Source organism: Bufo bufo, chromosome 6, assembly GCF_905171765.1.
Source record: "Bufo bufo chromosome 6, aBufBuf1.1, whole genome shotgun sequence".
NCBI classification, from domain to species: domain Eukaryota; kingdom Metazoa; phylum Chordata; class Amphibia; order Anura; family Bufonidae; genus Bufo; species Bufo bufo.
In genome coordinates, this window is record NC_053394.1 from 354852835 (window position 1) to 354868414 (window position 15580).

The 15580-nt window shown below is 47.1% G+C and overlaps 1 protein-coding gene across 1 annotated transcript in view; it reads right to left on the minus strand.

Annotated features, from left to right (window-relative positions):
• Positions 1–15580, minus strand: part of FBF1 (Fas binding factor 1) — an 81582-nt gene that overhangs the window by 1238 nt on the left and 64764 nt on the right. Inside the window, exons 24-28 of the mRNA XM_040437198.1 lie at positions 11350–11535; positions 9280–9456; positions 7984–8121; positions 7662–7800; positions 569–687 (exon numbers count right to left, since the gene is read on the minus strand). Coding sequence (XP_040293132.1) covers positions 569–687; positions 7662–7800; positions 7984–8121; positions 9280–9456; positions 11350–11535 — 759 coding nt within the window. The remainder of the gene's footprint in view (positions 1–568; positions 688–7661; positions 7801–7983; positions 8122–9279; positions 9457–11349; positions 11536–15580) is intronic.

The window sequence follows — 15580 nt, forward strand, 5'->3', positions numbered from 1 at the left end:
TCTTGACACGCATGACGTGTTAATGTTTGCTACAAATGTCTAACTTGACTCGAAGGGGATTTAGTTGCATTGTCAATTTAAAGTTTGCTGCAACTGTGTATTCAGTGCTTTTAGAGGGGTTCTGCACTTTGTTTTAACTGATGATCTATCCCCTGGATAGATCATCAATATCTGATCGGCGGGGGTCCGACATCCGGGACCCCCGCCGATCAGCTCTTTGAGAAGCTCCAGCAGCGCCGCAGCTTTCTGACCGTTTACCGCAGGCCCAGTGACGTCACGACTAGCGTGGGCGGAACTAAGCTCTGTTCACTTAAATGGAGCTTAGCCCCGCCCACGCTAGTGTCTCGGACCCCCGCCGATCAGAAGCTGATGATCTATCCAGAGGATAGATCAGTTAAAACAAAGTGCAGAACCCCTTTAAGTGTCAAGTCAAAGACGCAGCACCAAGTTTGCGGACCAGCTGTGCCATAGGAGCATCCAGTTTTGAGTGGTTGTTTTATAAGAAACCCATTCAGACTCCTGCTGCAGTACAACAACTCACTAGTGCACAGCTCCTGTCATTTCATACCTGTTGTGCTTGGATTTTATACACGGCCAGCATGGCTTGCAGGTCCGACTTCTGATGAGCTCTTTCTTGCGGAGTACCTGAGCTGGCAACTGTAATACTGGGCACAGCAAGGCGCAAACCTGAAAAAGTGAAAAGGTATCTGTTCAGCACTATGTATTTACCACTATATTGACCAAGACCAGAGAAAAGCTCTGCCTTTTGGCCAGACACAGTACCAGTGCTGTCTGTGTGATGTGTCTCACACTGCAGCTCATCTGCTACGGTATCAAACACAGAGCATGGACAAGAGTGGAGATTTTTCTGGAAAAACAAAAAATAAATCTATTTCTCAAACACAGTTTAAAAAATTGGATTTTTTGTACTCAAATCCTTTTCTCGTAGTAGGCATTGGGGGACACAGCACCATGGGTATATGTCCAACTACCACTAGGAGGCGACACTAGACAAAGTGTTGGCTCCTCCCCGTTGGGCTATACCCTCTCCACAGGCACTAGACAGATCAGTTTGTACCAAAAGCAGTAGGAGAGAGAAGAAAGGCAAGGAACCAACAACTCCCGTACCGGGAAAGATCAAGAGACCAGCCCGGAGAAGCGGAAGTAAAAAAACATAGGGTGGGATCTGTGTCCCCCAATGCCTACTACGAGAAAAGGATTTTACGGTGAGTACAAAAAATCCAATTTTCTCGTGCATTGCATTGGGGGACACAGCACCATGGGACGTCCCAAAGCAGTCCCAGAGGGTGGGAAAAGAACAGCCATGCCACCTGTTGGGCATACAGGTGCGGAAGAACCATGGGACCCAACAGGAGAAAGGCACGGAATAGGCAGGAAGCCATATAACCAGGGAGAAACCCCAAGGAAGCCACAGTGAAGACTGCCAGCACCCCAGGACAAATGCCTGGGAGAACGACCCAAATGCAAGAAGAAGGCAAAGGGGAACACCGAGCTCAGCCGAAGGCTGGAGAGAAAGTAGGACAGCACCGCGTATCAGAGCTACCTAACATTCTAATTGTCTCAGGCGAAAGCACAAACACCCTTAGGCCAACCCCCGACGGGCCAGGGGAGCAAGGGAACATGGAATCACTGAAGGCCAAACAAGTGAGGGAAGCCATAGCAAGGCTCACATGTGAAGGGAGCAGGTCTCCCCTCACCGCAAAGCAGGTTGAAAGGAAAAAATCCCAAAGGCGCTAAGGGAAACCGCCAACCCATGGAAGGGGAGTGGGTGTAAGTAAAAACCAGAAAAAGAGAAAAGATAAGACCTGCATCCCCAAACTAGGGGACGAGGAACGAGCCTCTGAAAACAAAATACCGCTGAGAAGCGCAAGACCGGAGAAACTCCGGCCAAATGAAGTATCAGGGAAAAAGGGGACCAGATGCAGGCCCCGGAAAACTCAGCAGGGACACACTGGAGTGAGGGAAGCCATAGCAAGGCTATGCCATATGAAGGGAGCAGGACTCCCCCCACCGCGAAGCAGGTGATGAAGTGAAGCGTCCTATTGAAAGGGGAAAACCCCAAAGGCGCTAAGGGAAACCGCCAACCCTTGGAAAGGGAGGGGGTTGTAAGTAAAGGCCAGAAAAAAAGAAAGGATAAGATAAGCCCTGCATCTCAAAAACAGGAGACAAAATATCGCTGAGAAGCGCAAGGCCAGAGAAACTCCGGCCAAATGAAGTATCAGGGACATAGGAGGAGAAGGAGAGCACTCCCAACAGACTAAGGAGGAAGGTTCTACAAACAGGAGGAAGTCCCTCCCGAAGGAGACCATAAGGTGGAAATGCAGACCGTAGCACTAAACCACTCAACACCAGGTACTTGACTTGGGAGGATGGGAAGATAGACACGAATCCCAAGAGGTCCACAAGGCTATTGGAACCCGCAAGGGGAACAATCTACCCAGTCCCCTCCCAAACAACGATTATCATACAGAATCAGTGTGGTCAAATGAACGGGGACAAGTAATCCAAAAAGGAGTACCCGCTATGGGCTCACAAGGAACCAGGAACTGAACCACCACACCAGAGGACAACAAAAAACAGAATATCCAAGAAAAAATTAAAGGAACCATCATATGGGAAGGAATTGGCCATGGACAACTAGCCATTCAAGAATAGTGGCTATCAATCTGCATACATTGTCCCGGGAAGGGCAAGTACAGCGGCTTGGGTTGTACCACTAAATCGACAGACACCCATATGCATAAGGAATGGCGAAGTCGCTATAAAAGAAGCGGGAGGGACTACACGAAATGTAGAAACCAGCTGCGACCGACATACAGAAGGCTCCCAGGGGGAGAGAGTACCAAACGGGCGCAGACAATAGCAAGGTCCCAGGGGACTGCCCTCTGTTAGATAGTACAACTAAGCAGAGAATATAAGGGAACACCCGGACCCAGAAGGAACTACGGAACCCTGTCCGATGCCAGAGCAATCAGCAGAAAATTCACCCACCAGGCAGGTGTGTGGCGCTCAGTGGCTCTGTCCCTAACTCATTAGGTAGGACGTCCAGCGAGGATAATGTCGCTGACCCCAGAAGGATTCCGTGTGCGGAGGACATCCAGTGATGGCCAAAAACTGCTGCAGCGGCCGGTGCAGACCAAGCTACGTACCCCAACACGGAGAAGATCCAGTGGAGATCAGTGTACTCCACCAGGAATGGCCCGCCCTGTAATAGAAAACAATGCGGGTACTCCTTTATAACATGGGGGACGCGGAGTGCAGCAGACAGTAGTATTTGATAGGGATGGCAAGAGCAACCCTAGCACAAAAGCCAACAACCACCTGGCCATGGTGTAGGGAGCGTGGTTGTATGTGGACCACCCATCAGATCAGAACAGATCAGCCCTATACTGGGCAATAGACCGACAAGGTGGAGGAGGAGGTTGGGCTGGCCCACCCCTGCCAGATATGGTTACCATGTACATGCTGAACCAGGATGGCCGTTGTGGACAGTGCCTTGAGAAGTACAAGGAGCACGACAGTAACGGAGTGGCAGATGTATGGAAGAACCAAAAAGGGAAGTAACTAACATCCGCAACACAGATTAGAGCCCGGGGAAGGAAGCACCCAGTAACACAGCAACTGTATGGGCCACAGATTGCACCATAGGGCCCAGCACGTGGGTACTAAAAATACACGCCTAAAACCGAGGTAAAGTGGCTGCATGAAACAAAGCCGCAGCATCCGGGAATGCAACCGCATTTGGAGAGAGCAGGTCCTCAACCTATAAGGTAGAAATACATCCGTGTAGTGTAGAGACACGACCAGAGAGGTGCAATGGTACAGCATCTGGAGATGGTAGAGGTACTAGATTTAAGATTAGAGCGATGTGGCCGCATGGTGCGCCCTAGGACCAGAGAAGTGCAACGGCTGCCCCGTAGCAATGGTACCTATATTCCGCTCGGGAAGGGCCGCACGGTACCACAAAGAACGACAGGTGCACACCACAATTAAGTAAGTGCAATGGCAACTGAAGGAGGCCCTCTATTCCACCAGAAAAGAGGGAAACAGGGCCGCATAGCACACCATAGAGCCAGACAGGTGTAACAGCTGCAGCATCAGAGACGGTGCAGGAACTCTACCTAAGAAGGGAGTAAGATGGCTGTTTGGTGCACACTATGATGAGGTAGGTGCAGTGGCAATGGCAATGGCAATACAAGGTGGCATCAATATCTCGTCCGGTAAGGGAGAAATAGTGCCGCAAGGTACACCATAAGGCCAGACAGGAGCAACGGCAACAGCCTCTGGAGATAGTGAAGGTAGCTATGAAGGGAGTAAGGTGGCAGCCTGGTGCCCACTAGAACCAAACAGAGGCAATTGCACAGCAATTGAGAGTGGCCTCTATATCTCGCCGGAAAGGGAGAAATAGTGCCGCACGGAACACAATAGAGCCCGCCAGGGATACTAGATACAGCATCAGGAGATGGTGTAGGTAATCTACCCGTGAAGGGAGCAAGGTGGCTGGAAACAGACAGTTGCAATTGCTACGGCAATTGAAGGCGGCCTGTATATCTCACCCGGGAGGGAGAAATAGTGCCGCATGGAACACCATAGAGCCAGTCAGGAGTAATGGCTACAGCATCTGGAGTAGGTGTAGGAACTCTACCTATGAAAGTAACAAGGCGACTGGGAACAGACAGATGTAATCGCCACGGTATAGAAGCCGGCCTGTATTCTCTGGTACAGGAACTACAAAAGAACCTTTAGAGGCCGAGAAGGGATACCAACCCTACAAGAGGCGTTTGCCTGAATTACCTAGAACATAGCCCCTAGATAGGGGAACCAGGAAGGTCTGTCGTGTACAGCCTACGAGGGCGCACGTACCAGAGACACCGTGTAGGTGTGCCAGTTGTTAAGCACGGAGACGGCTGCCTTACCTGTGCGGTAATTACCTGTGCAGGCAGGAGAGCGCCATCCGAAAGTCCACCAGAGGGGTACCAAACCTGGGTAGGGTAGGTACCACCATGCACGTTTGACTTGACCACACAGAGGGATTCTACATGGTGGAAGACCGCCTGATGCTCTGTTCCGAGGGAATCGGTGCAGAGGTGTCCCTAGAGGCAACTGACAGAAGGCTTCGTCACCTGGGGCGACCCGAGGAGGGGTGGAAGCCAGTTGAGACCACCCGAGGAGGGTCCGTGGGCTACTCCTTGCGTGACCCTGTACCTGAGCGTGACCCATCTGTAGGGAGGACCCTGGGGTAAGGGGGGGGGGGGGGGGAGAGAGGAGACCGCAACTTGTAGGCAGCGCTCCAGCGACTCCGCTAGGGATTGGGCGAGTCAGGCAAGGATCCCATGTCTTGACATGGAGGGAGCCCATTCAGAGGGGACCTACACACAAAAGGGTGGGAGGGGGACAAGGCGACCACATAGAAACCTCCGTAGACAACGGACGCACGTGAAATACGTGCCGATCCGAAGGGAGGCTGGGAGAGGAGGCCCTCATAGAGCAGCAGGGCTGTCCTATCTGTCCCCGGATGTCACGTTCCCCAAGAGGTGCTGCAGCAGCTATAGAGCAGGTGGCAGGGCTGCAGGAGAATGCAGCAATCGAGAGGGGAGGGAGGGAAAAGAGCCTGCGGAGTAATTCAGCCAGAGGCTGCCTACCAGACCCCAGGAGCTGTGCAGCGCACCCCAAGCAGGAGAGCAGAAGATGGCGACCGGAGAGAGCAGGAGCCGACAGCCGGAGGAAGAACCGCCCCTCAGAGAAAGAGCAGGGAACCTGGGGCTGGATTGGCAGGCAGGAGAAGCCCCTCCCAGGCTCCCCCCACAGAGGGGAGGTGACGGAGTAAACCCGGGAAGGACATAAAGTGGGCGGGGAGTTGCGGCCTAGTAGGCCCGAAAAGCCGGGGCCTAAATTAGTGGAGCGCGGCCGAGGACGAACGGCCGCAATCGCGGAAGTGCCCCAGAGCTGCCGCGACGAACGGGGGCCAGGTGGGGGAGATAACTGAAGAAGCGACCCCCAGAGAGTAAAAAACGGAAGGCCAGGGGGCTTCTGGGGCCAGGATACAGCAGAGAGATAAAAGTTTCTGCTGGGGCCTGAATCCACAACCTACTGTATCAGAGGCAAGGCACTTATCAGAGGCAAGGCATTTACCCACACAGCTATGAGAGCTGTATTAGGTATCCAGGAAGGGAGGAGAGTGGGGAACGCGCCCAGGCCCAGGAAGGAGGGTGGGAGACCCTAATCTAACATACTCACCCTCAGACGTCTTCAGGCGCAGCAGTAACCACCCCCTCGGCGGACTCAACACGGGAACCGTGGGACTGCCGGAATTCCACTGCGGAAGCAGATTTGGGGACTGGGTGGCTGCCAGGTACCTGAGTACGCGCCCGCAGGGGGGCAACTAAAGTGGAACACAATGGAACCACCCCTGCCGCAGGCCGGAATGGAGAGGAGAGGAGCAAACACTTTTTTATGTCTAGTGTCGCCTCCTAGTGGTAGTTGGACATATACCCATGGTGCTGTGTCCCCCAATGCCATGCACGAGAAAAAAAAATTTCATTAAATTTTGATCAGAAAGATATCCAAAGCAGATGCAACTCTCACACTATGATTATATAAAGTGCTGTCAAAGTCCTTGTCTCCCCCAAGCTGCCCCTCTTTTCCTGAACATTGCTTTTTGGTAGTTATCACAAAATGGATTCATAGTCATAGGGAACCAGAATAAGTACAAAACACTGTAATTAGTTTATCAAAGTTACCCAACACTCATATCATCCATCTTCTGATATACATATATTCTCATTTCAAGTGAATGGGGCTGATCTGCAATACCAAGCACAGCCACTGTCAAACGTACGGCGCAGTGCTTGGTAAGCATCAAGTAGGCATCGGCGCTCACAGAAGCACTCGTGCCTTCTCAAAACAGCTGATCGACGGGGGACCTAGTTGTCAGACCACCACCGATCAGGTCATCAGTATATAAATCTCAGAAAACCCCTTTACGTGTTCCCACACTCTTCTAAACCCCCTGCTACTCCTCATACATTATACTTATTAAAAAAGTAGCTGCCTGCAGTCCCCACTAGGGGAGCTCAGTGTATTGGAATTCATATAGTTTTCATTAAACACAGAGAAAGCTGTAAAAATCTCTATGCACTGAGCTCCCTTTAGTGGTATCTACAGGAAAAGGCTGTGAATTTATGTCTGGAAGCAAGAGACAAAGTTCAGGGTGGGCCTCATCTCTCCTCAGACCCCATAGCAACCACGTGGTCTGCCTCTAAAGTGAGTACACCACTGCCGGTTACTTGGAATCCCTCGGTCCGATGTTACAAGGGTTGATAGACTTAGGGTGGGTTCACATCACGTTTTATACCTCCTTTTGACATACACGTTACAAAAAAAAAAAAAGGATACACCATGTTCTTGTATCCTGCACAGTCCGGTAATAAAAACAAATACGTTTTTTTTTTTTTGTTTTTTTTTACAATGGAACTCTATGGTGAACGGATGCTACTGTATGGCATCAGTGTAAGGTCTATGTATACGTTTTTTGTATACGTTAAACGGATGGGAAAAACGTGATGTGAACTCAGCCTTAGAACCACTTAGTGTGATAATTATAATATATATAATATCTTCCTCTGGTAAAGCAGTCCTACCGTTCACAGGAAGTGATGTAGAGAGTGGCTGTATCTGCTGAAGCTCCAGGTCTCTGTTAGGAAGCAGCAAGGATGCAGTGGGCAGCCCCAGTCTAAGCTGTTCTAGCTGCCTTCTCTGATGCTCCAGATTTATATGCTCCTGTAAACAGCACGGACAGGGAGATTATGGATACAAAAGACAACAATACATAAATCTGCCACTTTCCATTCCAATCTGGAGATTACATTAGCATATTATACACTAGTTGTTTCATCAAACTCATTTCAGCCGCTGATCTCCTCCTCTCAGTACGAACACAGCCCTTCCATGTCATTTCCTTACCCGGTGAAGATGTTCCTCCCGTTGTCTCAAATATTCCAGTTGCCCTTGAATGGCTCTCAGCCTTTCCTGGTGTCCAGACTCCACTTTTTTGGCTTCGGCTAAACCCTTTTCCCCTTCTTCATAACGCTGAGAGGCCAGCTGGGATGACACAAGTATAAGAAGATCAGAAACTAGTATTGTAAGCCACTTAGATCTTTATAAGCCATTGTCACAGTGCACCTCCAGTGACGCATTAAAAAGCCCTTTAAAAGATTTTTCCCATCTCTATGTTACTAAGGCAAGATGGGAATAAGTGCCGATCACCCGGTGGCAGGGAACCAGTGGCCTGCTTCCCTAACCAAAACAGCATAGCTTCCTGTGCTACGCTATTTCTGTAGCTCCCATGCACTGCAATGGGAGCTACTGAAACAGCACAGAACTGGAATGCTCCACTGTTTCACAGCCACCGGGTAGTCAGAGCTTAGTCTCATCTACTCTTAGTCATGACGAGATGGGACAACCCCTTCAAGATCTGCATTTCAGTAGACAGTTTGCTCTTTGATGAAGTCCTGTGATCTCTGCAGCACTGGCACCGATTCAAGCCAACAATCTCTGCAGTGTGAGAAGGAAGGGGTGTAATGTGAGCTAGAGACTGTAAATGGACTGCAGCTCCACTGTATCTACAACATGGCAAACAATGATAACAGCCTCCTGTTAGCGAACTAGGAAAAAGGTGAGGCGCTCAGCACAAACATCTGAGTTTTAAAGGGAAAGGGTTCACAAAATACTGTACATGAGGATCTTAGAGCATTGAGAAACGTTCATTTTTCTGCTTTAATTTAGAAAAATTCAGCATTCACTAAAAAGTTACATTATGTGTTTTTGTCTTACCATGTTTTCCTTTAATGTGTTAATGGGGGTGCAAATGCGACATGAACACAAGAACTTGACATACAAAGGACAAGTAAAGGGAATTGATCAGCTCCGAACCCCCCCCCCCCCAACTAGAGTAAATTGCTGTATAGTGTGATGCCGAATGTAATTTTTTATTCTCATACTCACTTGCGCTACGACAAACAGTCAGTAAAATGCACTGAGAGGACTCCTGAGTTCACACACATAATGGAGAGTCCTTACAATGCATTTTACTGCTGGTTTGTCGGATGCAAGTGAGTATGAAGATAAAATTACATAAACGGACTCTGCGTCACTTCCACTATACAACAATTACTCTAGTTTGGGGGGGGGGGGGGGGATCCGGGGTTTGGAGCTGACAGATTGAAGATTCTGCCAGTGGTGGTTAAGGAGGGACATTACCTTGCTCACACTTTCTACTTCCGCTGTTCGTTGCTGAACACGGAGGGCAGAGGCACTGACCCGTTCTTTCTCAAGCCTCAGCTCCTGTCTCTCCTTTTCTAAAGCCTCCCTGTCCAATGCCAGCTGCTGCTCTTTATTCCGCAGCTCACTAAACTGCACCTTCAGCTCTGCCTGTTCCTAAGGATGAGAAAAACACAGCAGATAAAAAAAAACACAAACAGCAGGGGGCACTGTGGTCACAGGTGTGAGGCAACGTATTCCATAAATCAAACGTATTAGTCAAATTTTTTCTCTTTCATTCGGTTAGTTTCAGTAATATAAAAAAAAAAATTGATATGTTAGACTTAAAAGAACTGTCCGATTTCAAGACACTGACCTGTCCTCGGGGTTAGGGTCCATTCGCACGTCAGTGTGTGTTTTGCGGATCCACGGACATCGGCGATGTGCGTTCCGCATTTTGCGGATTGCACATCGCCGGCACTTAAAAGAAAATGCCTATTCTTGTCCACAATTGCGGACAAGAATAGGACATGTTCCATTTTTTTCGGGAATGGAATTGTGGACCTGGAAGTGCGGATCCGCAATTCTGGATCCGTGCTGCCCCATAGAAATGAATGGGTCCGCAATTTTGCGGAACGAAATTGCGGACGTGTGAATGGACCCTTACTGCAGCTCAGCTTGAATTCAGGATGCAGGAACCCGCCATGGTCACATTGAGCGCAGCGGTCTGCTTCTGGCTCCCCCCATTGCATTTTTTCTCGTGCCGGAAAAAAAATTGCTCATCGGTGCAGGGTGTTTAACCCACACAATCTGAGAACTGGCGACTTATCCTGAGGATAAATCATCAATATCTAGAAATCGGACAATCCCTTTAAGTATCTGGAGCTATTTACAGGTCCTATGTAAATGCCTGAAATCTTGCATCAGCTTTTTAAGATATCAGTCCTTTATCTGAATAGGTTGTATGAGGCTACAAAGAAAGTTTCTGTGCGATATCAGGGTATGAGTCTAGAAAAAAAAAAAAGAGTCTTTCTTTTTTTTCCAAAAACAATGCCACTTTTCCATAGACTGTATAAGATATTGTAGGCGCAGTCATGTCAATGTGGCTTGACTGCAATACCAGACACAGCCTGCCGACAAAAGTTGCACTATTTCTAGAAAACATTAAGATTTATTTCCAGTTTCATAGTGTATCTGTGCACTTGACCATGGATAGCAAATGATCAACACCACAAAAGATGGGCATAACACATCAGCCATCTGCAGTGTCAAAGTGTGCACCAAATCGTGAGGATTTTACTACAGCTATCAGTGCTGAAACGCTGTACTGGTCGCAGATTTAATCCTCTGCCTTGCAAAGTGTGAAATCCGTGGCTACCATAGCAACCAAAATTGACATGCTGCAAATTGAAAATCTGATCTGCATATCAAGTTATCTTCAGACTTCATGCAGAACCTTCACGCAGCGTGTGGATAAAAAATATTTAATCTCATCCCCTCCACTGCTACTGCAAAAGCTGAGAATTTCCTCAAACCATTCCACAGCAGAAAAACTGCAGCATTTACATTAAAGGGGTTGTGTCACTTCAGCAAATAGCATTTATTACGTAGAGAAAGTTAATACAAGGCACTTACTAATGTATTGTTATTATCTATATTGCTTCCTTTGCTGGATTCATTCATTTTTCTTTCTAATTATACACTGCTCGTTTCCCTGGTTACGACCATCCTGCAATCCATCAGCGATGGCTGTGCTTGCACACTATAGGAAAAAGCACCAGCCTATGTGTAACCCCACGGTCCCGGCCACCGGAGAGGCCGGTACTTTTTCCTATAGTTTGGGCCCCGCTGATGGATCGCAGGGTGGTTGTAACCATGGACACAAGCAGTGTACAATGTGATGGAAAAAAGAATGAAGCCAGCAAGGGAGACAATATGGACAATCATAATACATTAGTAAGTGCCTTGTATTAACGTTCTCTACATGATAAAAGTGAGGAAACCCCTTTAAGTCTAGCGGCAGATATCACAGGAAGTATCGGAGAAAAATCTATAGACCTATATACATACCTTAGCTAGATTGATAATGGCGCTTTCTCGATGGGACTCCGCCATTATTGCTCTGCTGACATCTTTTTCCGCTCGCTCCTTGCTCAGTTTCTGCTGTGTGTGAAATTCAGACCACTCAGCAGCGAGTTTCTTCCGCTCTTCTTCGCAGCGAGTCATGACTGACTGATGTTCCGCCAGCAGAGCACTCTGTCCGGGAGTGAAGTTGAGAAATGAGTGGTTAGGTGGGCTACTATTATAAGAAACTTTATTTATATAGCACAGCATTTTACAAGTACAGACCAAAAATGACATCACCGTGTAAGTAAAAAATAAATAAATCAGATAATAGGAAGCGAGGGTCTTGTCCCAAGAGCTTAGAATCTACGAGGAAATAGGGAGACACAAAAAGGTAAAAGAGCTTGTTTTATACTATGGTCCAGCCATATTGAACTAAGGATGAAGTAATCAGGTTCTAAGGAATATTGTTGAAGGAAGGTTAATGGCCACCCACAAAAAGATGTGGTTTGGGGAATACAATATCTCTGTTAAGAGCTCATTTGCATACATTCTTCCCAGGGGACTCCTAATAAAAACTGTGGTTGTTGGTGGTTAAATAACCTAATTGTCTGGGGTAGAGCATTCTAGAGAACTGGTGTAGCTCAAGAGAAGTCTAGGAGATGGGAGTGGGTGGTTTTGAATTTTGGAGATATTCGTTTAGATCAGTGTTTCTCAGCTCCAGTCCTCAGGACCCACCTGCAGCTTATGATTGAACAATATCCCACAGATTAAAAATTAGTTGTGAGTCCTGATGCATTGACAATAATTATATGATCTGCTCAATACTAAGGAAATCCTGAAAACATGACAGGCTGGGGGTCGTGAGGACTGGAGTTGAGAAACACTGGCTCAAATCAAAGGCTTGTAAAATGCAATATGGTTATGATGTACAATTCAGATTGGCTAGTCAACCGGGTTAGTTGTCTATAAACTGATGGCCCCAAGTTTCCTTTTAATTGAATGCACATAAAAAACAACCGCACAGAAAGCTTCCAAGAGTGTTTCTTTCTTTTGCATGTTTCCTCTCCCCTTCCCTTCTCCAGGCTCGCTGCGACTACAGCCAGCTGGAGGGGGGAGAGCTGCTTTAAAGAGTCACTGTACTTTCACACAAGTTCATTTCATGTAAATCTATATCACTTCATTTAAAAAATATGCATGCATCCAGCGGAAAAAAAGCTGTAAAGTCATGGCCACGAGAGGTCTCAATGCCACCTAAGTTGCAGTCCACTGCCTGATTACAGAGACTCGGAAGACTGCTTAGAGGAAGTTGGAGCGTGGCAGAGCTAGCTGATCCTGATCGAACTGCTTCTACACTGCTTCTGAAAATCACAGGAGCCTCTTGTGTGTCTGTGCGATTTCCTCAGGGAAAGGACGTCACAGCAGTACAGTGCTGGCAGACTTCCATAGAAAGGAGAGGCTCCCTGCTTCTGAGTGAAATGCATCAAGCTGTGCAGCTATAACACGGAATAAAATGACAAAAAAAAATTAGGGAAGTCCACACATAACTGTTCTTTCACAGTTATTATTGTACAAAGAAGCACAGTCATTATGCACTTTTTTGGGGGGGAAAACTGAGGTATGCTTTAACTCTTCATATCTTGGACTCAGTAACTGCTAGACCAGAATGACAGCATTGTCTTCTCCACGTCTGGAGATATAACTGTTAGAATTTAGATTGGGAGTGAAAACTGTTGAAACTTACTTTCACTTTCAGCTGCTTTCACTTCCGACCACTATATCTCCCGATGCAGAGGAGATCATGCCACAATTCTGGTCTTGTTTTAAAGTTTAGGCTGTTAGCTTTCAAAACTGGTCCCATACATCTAGCTTTTACCAAGCCTGAGGCCTCTACTCCCTCACCTTGCTGCCTGAGCTCTCCTCGGACTGAACTGTTAAGATCTTTTCTCAAAGCATGAAAAGAGCTCGGGCAAAACTGTTAAGGGTTTAGGAAAAGTGCATAGGCAAGCACACCCAAGACATATACCAAAGTGAGCCTAACTTTTTTTTTTTGTGGTGAGTAGTATACACCTCTCAGGGGCAGTCGAATGGCAGCAAAGTCATCTAAAAAGTCTTTGTAAGAAATTATAGAGTGTCTGGTAAAATACGGTACCCTAATTAAAGTTGTATTCCCATCTTAAGTGATAGCATATTAGTAGGACATGTTATCACATTATGATCAAAGGGGGTCCCAAGGATACCCACTGATTCTGGGAATGAAGGGGATGTCCTGGCCACCGCCTGAACAGCAGCACAGCTTCATTTGTGTAAATGAGCTGGCTGCAGTTTCCTGCACAGCTGGGTGGCGAGGAGTGCTGACCACTGCGCAAAATTAGCACAGCAACTCAGTTCTGGATCAGAAGGAGTCCCAGGGATTGAACCACTACTGATCATAAATGGATGACATACCCGAGCGATATGCCAGTACTTTATGATGAGATTATCTCTTTAAGACAGTGTTCCTCAACTCCAGTCCTCGGGGGCCCACCAGTTTTCAGGATTTCCTTAGTACTGAGCAAATAATATAATTAGTGTCAATGCATCAGGACTTACGGCAAGTTTTCATTCTGTGGGATATTCGCAAATCATGACCAGCAGGAGGCCCTGAGGACTGTTGTTGAGGAGCACTGCTTTAAGAAAAAGGTACTGTGCATAGATCTCTGCACATTTAAAGCAGTAATAGAACAAAAAGACCTTCTATATATCTCCCCAAATTACCCAGAAATATGTGACCCTGTATTAAAAGTATTTAAATGTATCCTTTAGGGCACATTCCACATTTATAGGCACTTTTCTTCTATATAAACAGTGCCTTATTCTGAAGGTCACTATGTGACAGTTGTGGACAGCTACCATCACCATGTATATATATGCCAGGAGGAATATAGTATAAAGATGTCAGACGGGAATGTAAACTGAACCTGGGCATAATATGCAGAGCGTAAATCACCTTTATTACGACCAGAGAAATGAATAAACATGAGATTAATGAGGGACATGGTATTTCCTGCGGAACAATGGCAACTCAAAGACAGGTCATGCAGGTCGTGTATGGCTTTCTGCAGCGATTATTAGCAGATAATGTTCGCATTTATAGATGTGCAGAAGGACTTGATTACTACTAAAGCCGGCAATAGACATTTCAGTTATGTAACACCAGCAAATTCAATAGGAATCCAACAATAACCTAATAGATGGGGCTCAGCAAGCTCTACCCTCCATGTCAGAGAAGAGGATTTAGATAGGTTGTTTTTTATCCCATACTGATTCCATTGCATCCAAGATAATGCCATGGTAGAGGCATCTGGCAGCCACTTATCCACATGTAATTGTACATTTTAATTGTGGATTGGGACTGATAGAGGATTTCTAAACTATCATCTGGCCGGCAGCTGCCTCATGCATGAGGCCAGCTTTAAAGGGGTTCTGCACTTTGTTTTAACTGATGATCTATCATATATATATATATATATATAGCAATTGCGGACAAGAATAGGCATTTCTATGGGGGTGCTGGCCGGGTGTATTGCGGATCCGCAATACACTATGGATGTGTGAATGGACCCTAACTGATGGAAATAACTGACCAATACCTGCAATGTGCTCTGGAGGAAGGCAAAAAACAGTTAAGGGTACAATAGCTGAAAAAAGTCAAAGCGCACATCCATAAACATAACAGGATTTTATCATTGTTTGTCCTGTTATAAATACAGGTGGGTTGCAGCCTGGTCACTGTCAGGGGAGGAACAATCAACATAGGAACTGTAGCGGCTGCTAAGGGGCCCGCAGTGGCATTATGGCCCAGGCCTCATTCTCCAAGCTATGCTCTCCCCAGCCGATGCGATGCGTTGACAGCTGGGCTGAAGATCATTTCCTAGCCTGTCTACTCTCTCAGCCCAGTAGGAGCACTAAAGGGGCATTGCTACTATGTGAGAACCCTATGGGGGCAAAACTACTGTGTGAGAGCATTATGGGGGCAAAAATACTATGTGGGGACACTAAGGAAGCAATGTACTCTGTGGAAGTACAAAGGGGCATCACTACTGTGAAGGGGGCACTAAGGGGACATAACTACTGTCTGTGGGCACTAGGGGGCATAACTACACTGCTCAAAAAAATAAAGGGAACACTTAAACAACACAATGTAACTCCAAGTCAATCACACTTCTGTGAAATCAAACTGTCCACTTAGGAAGCA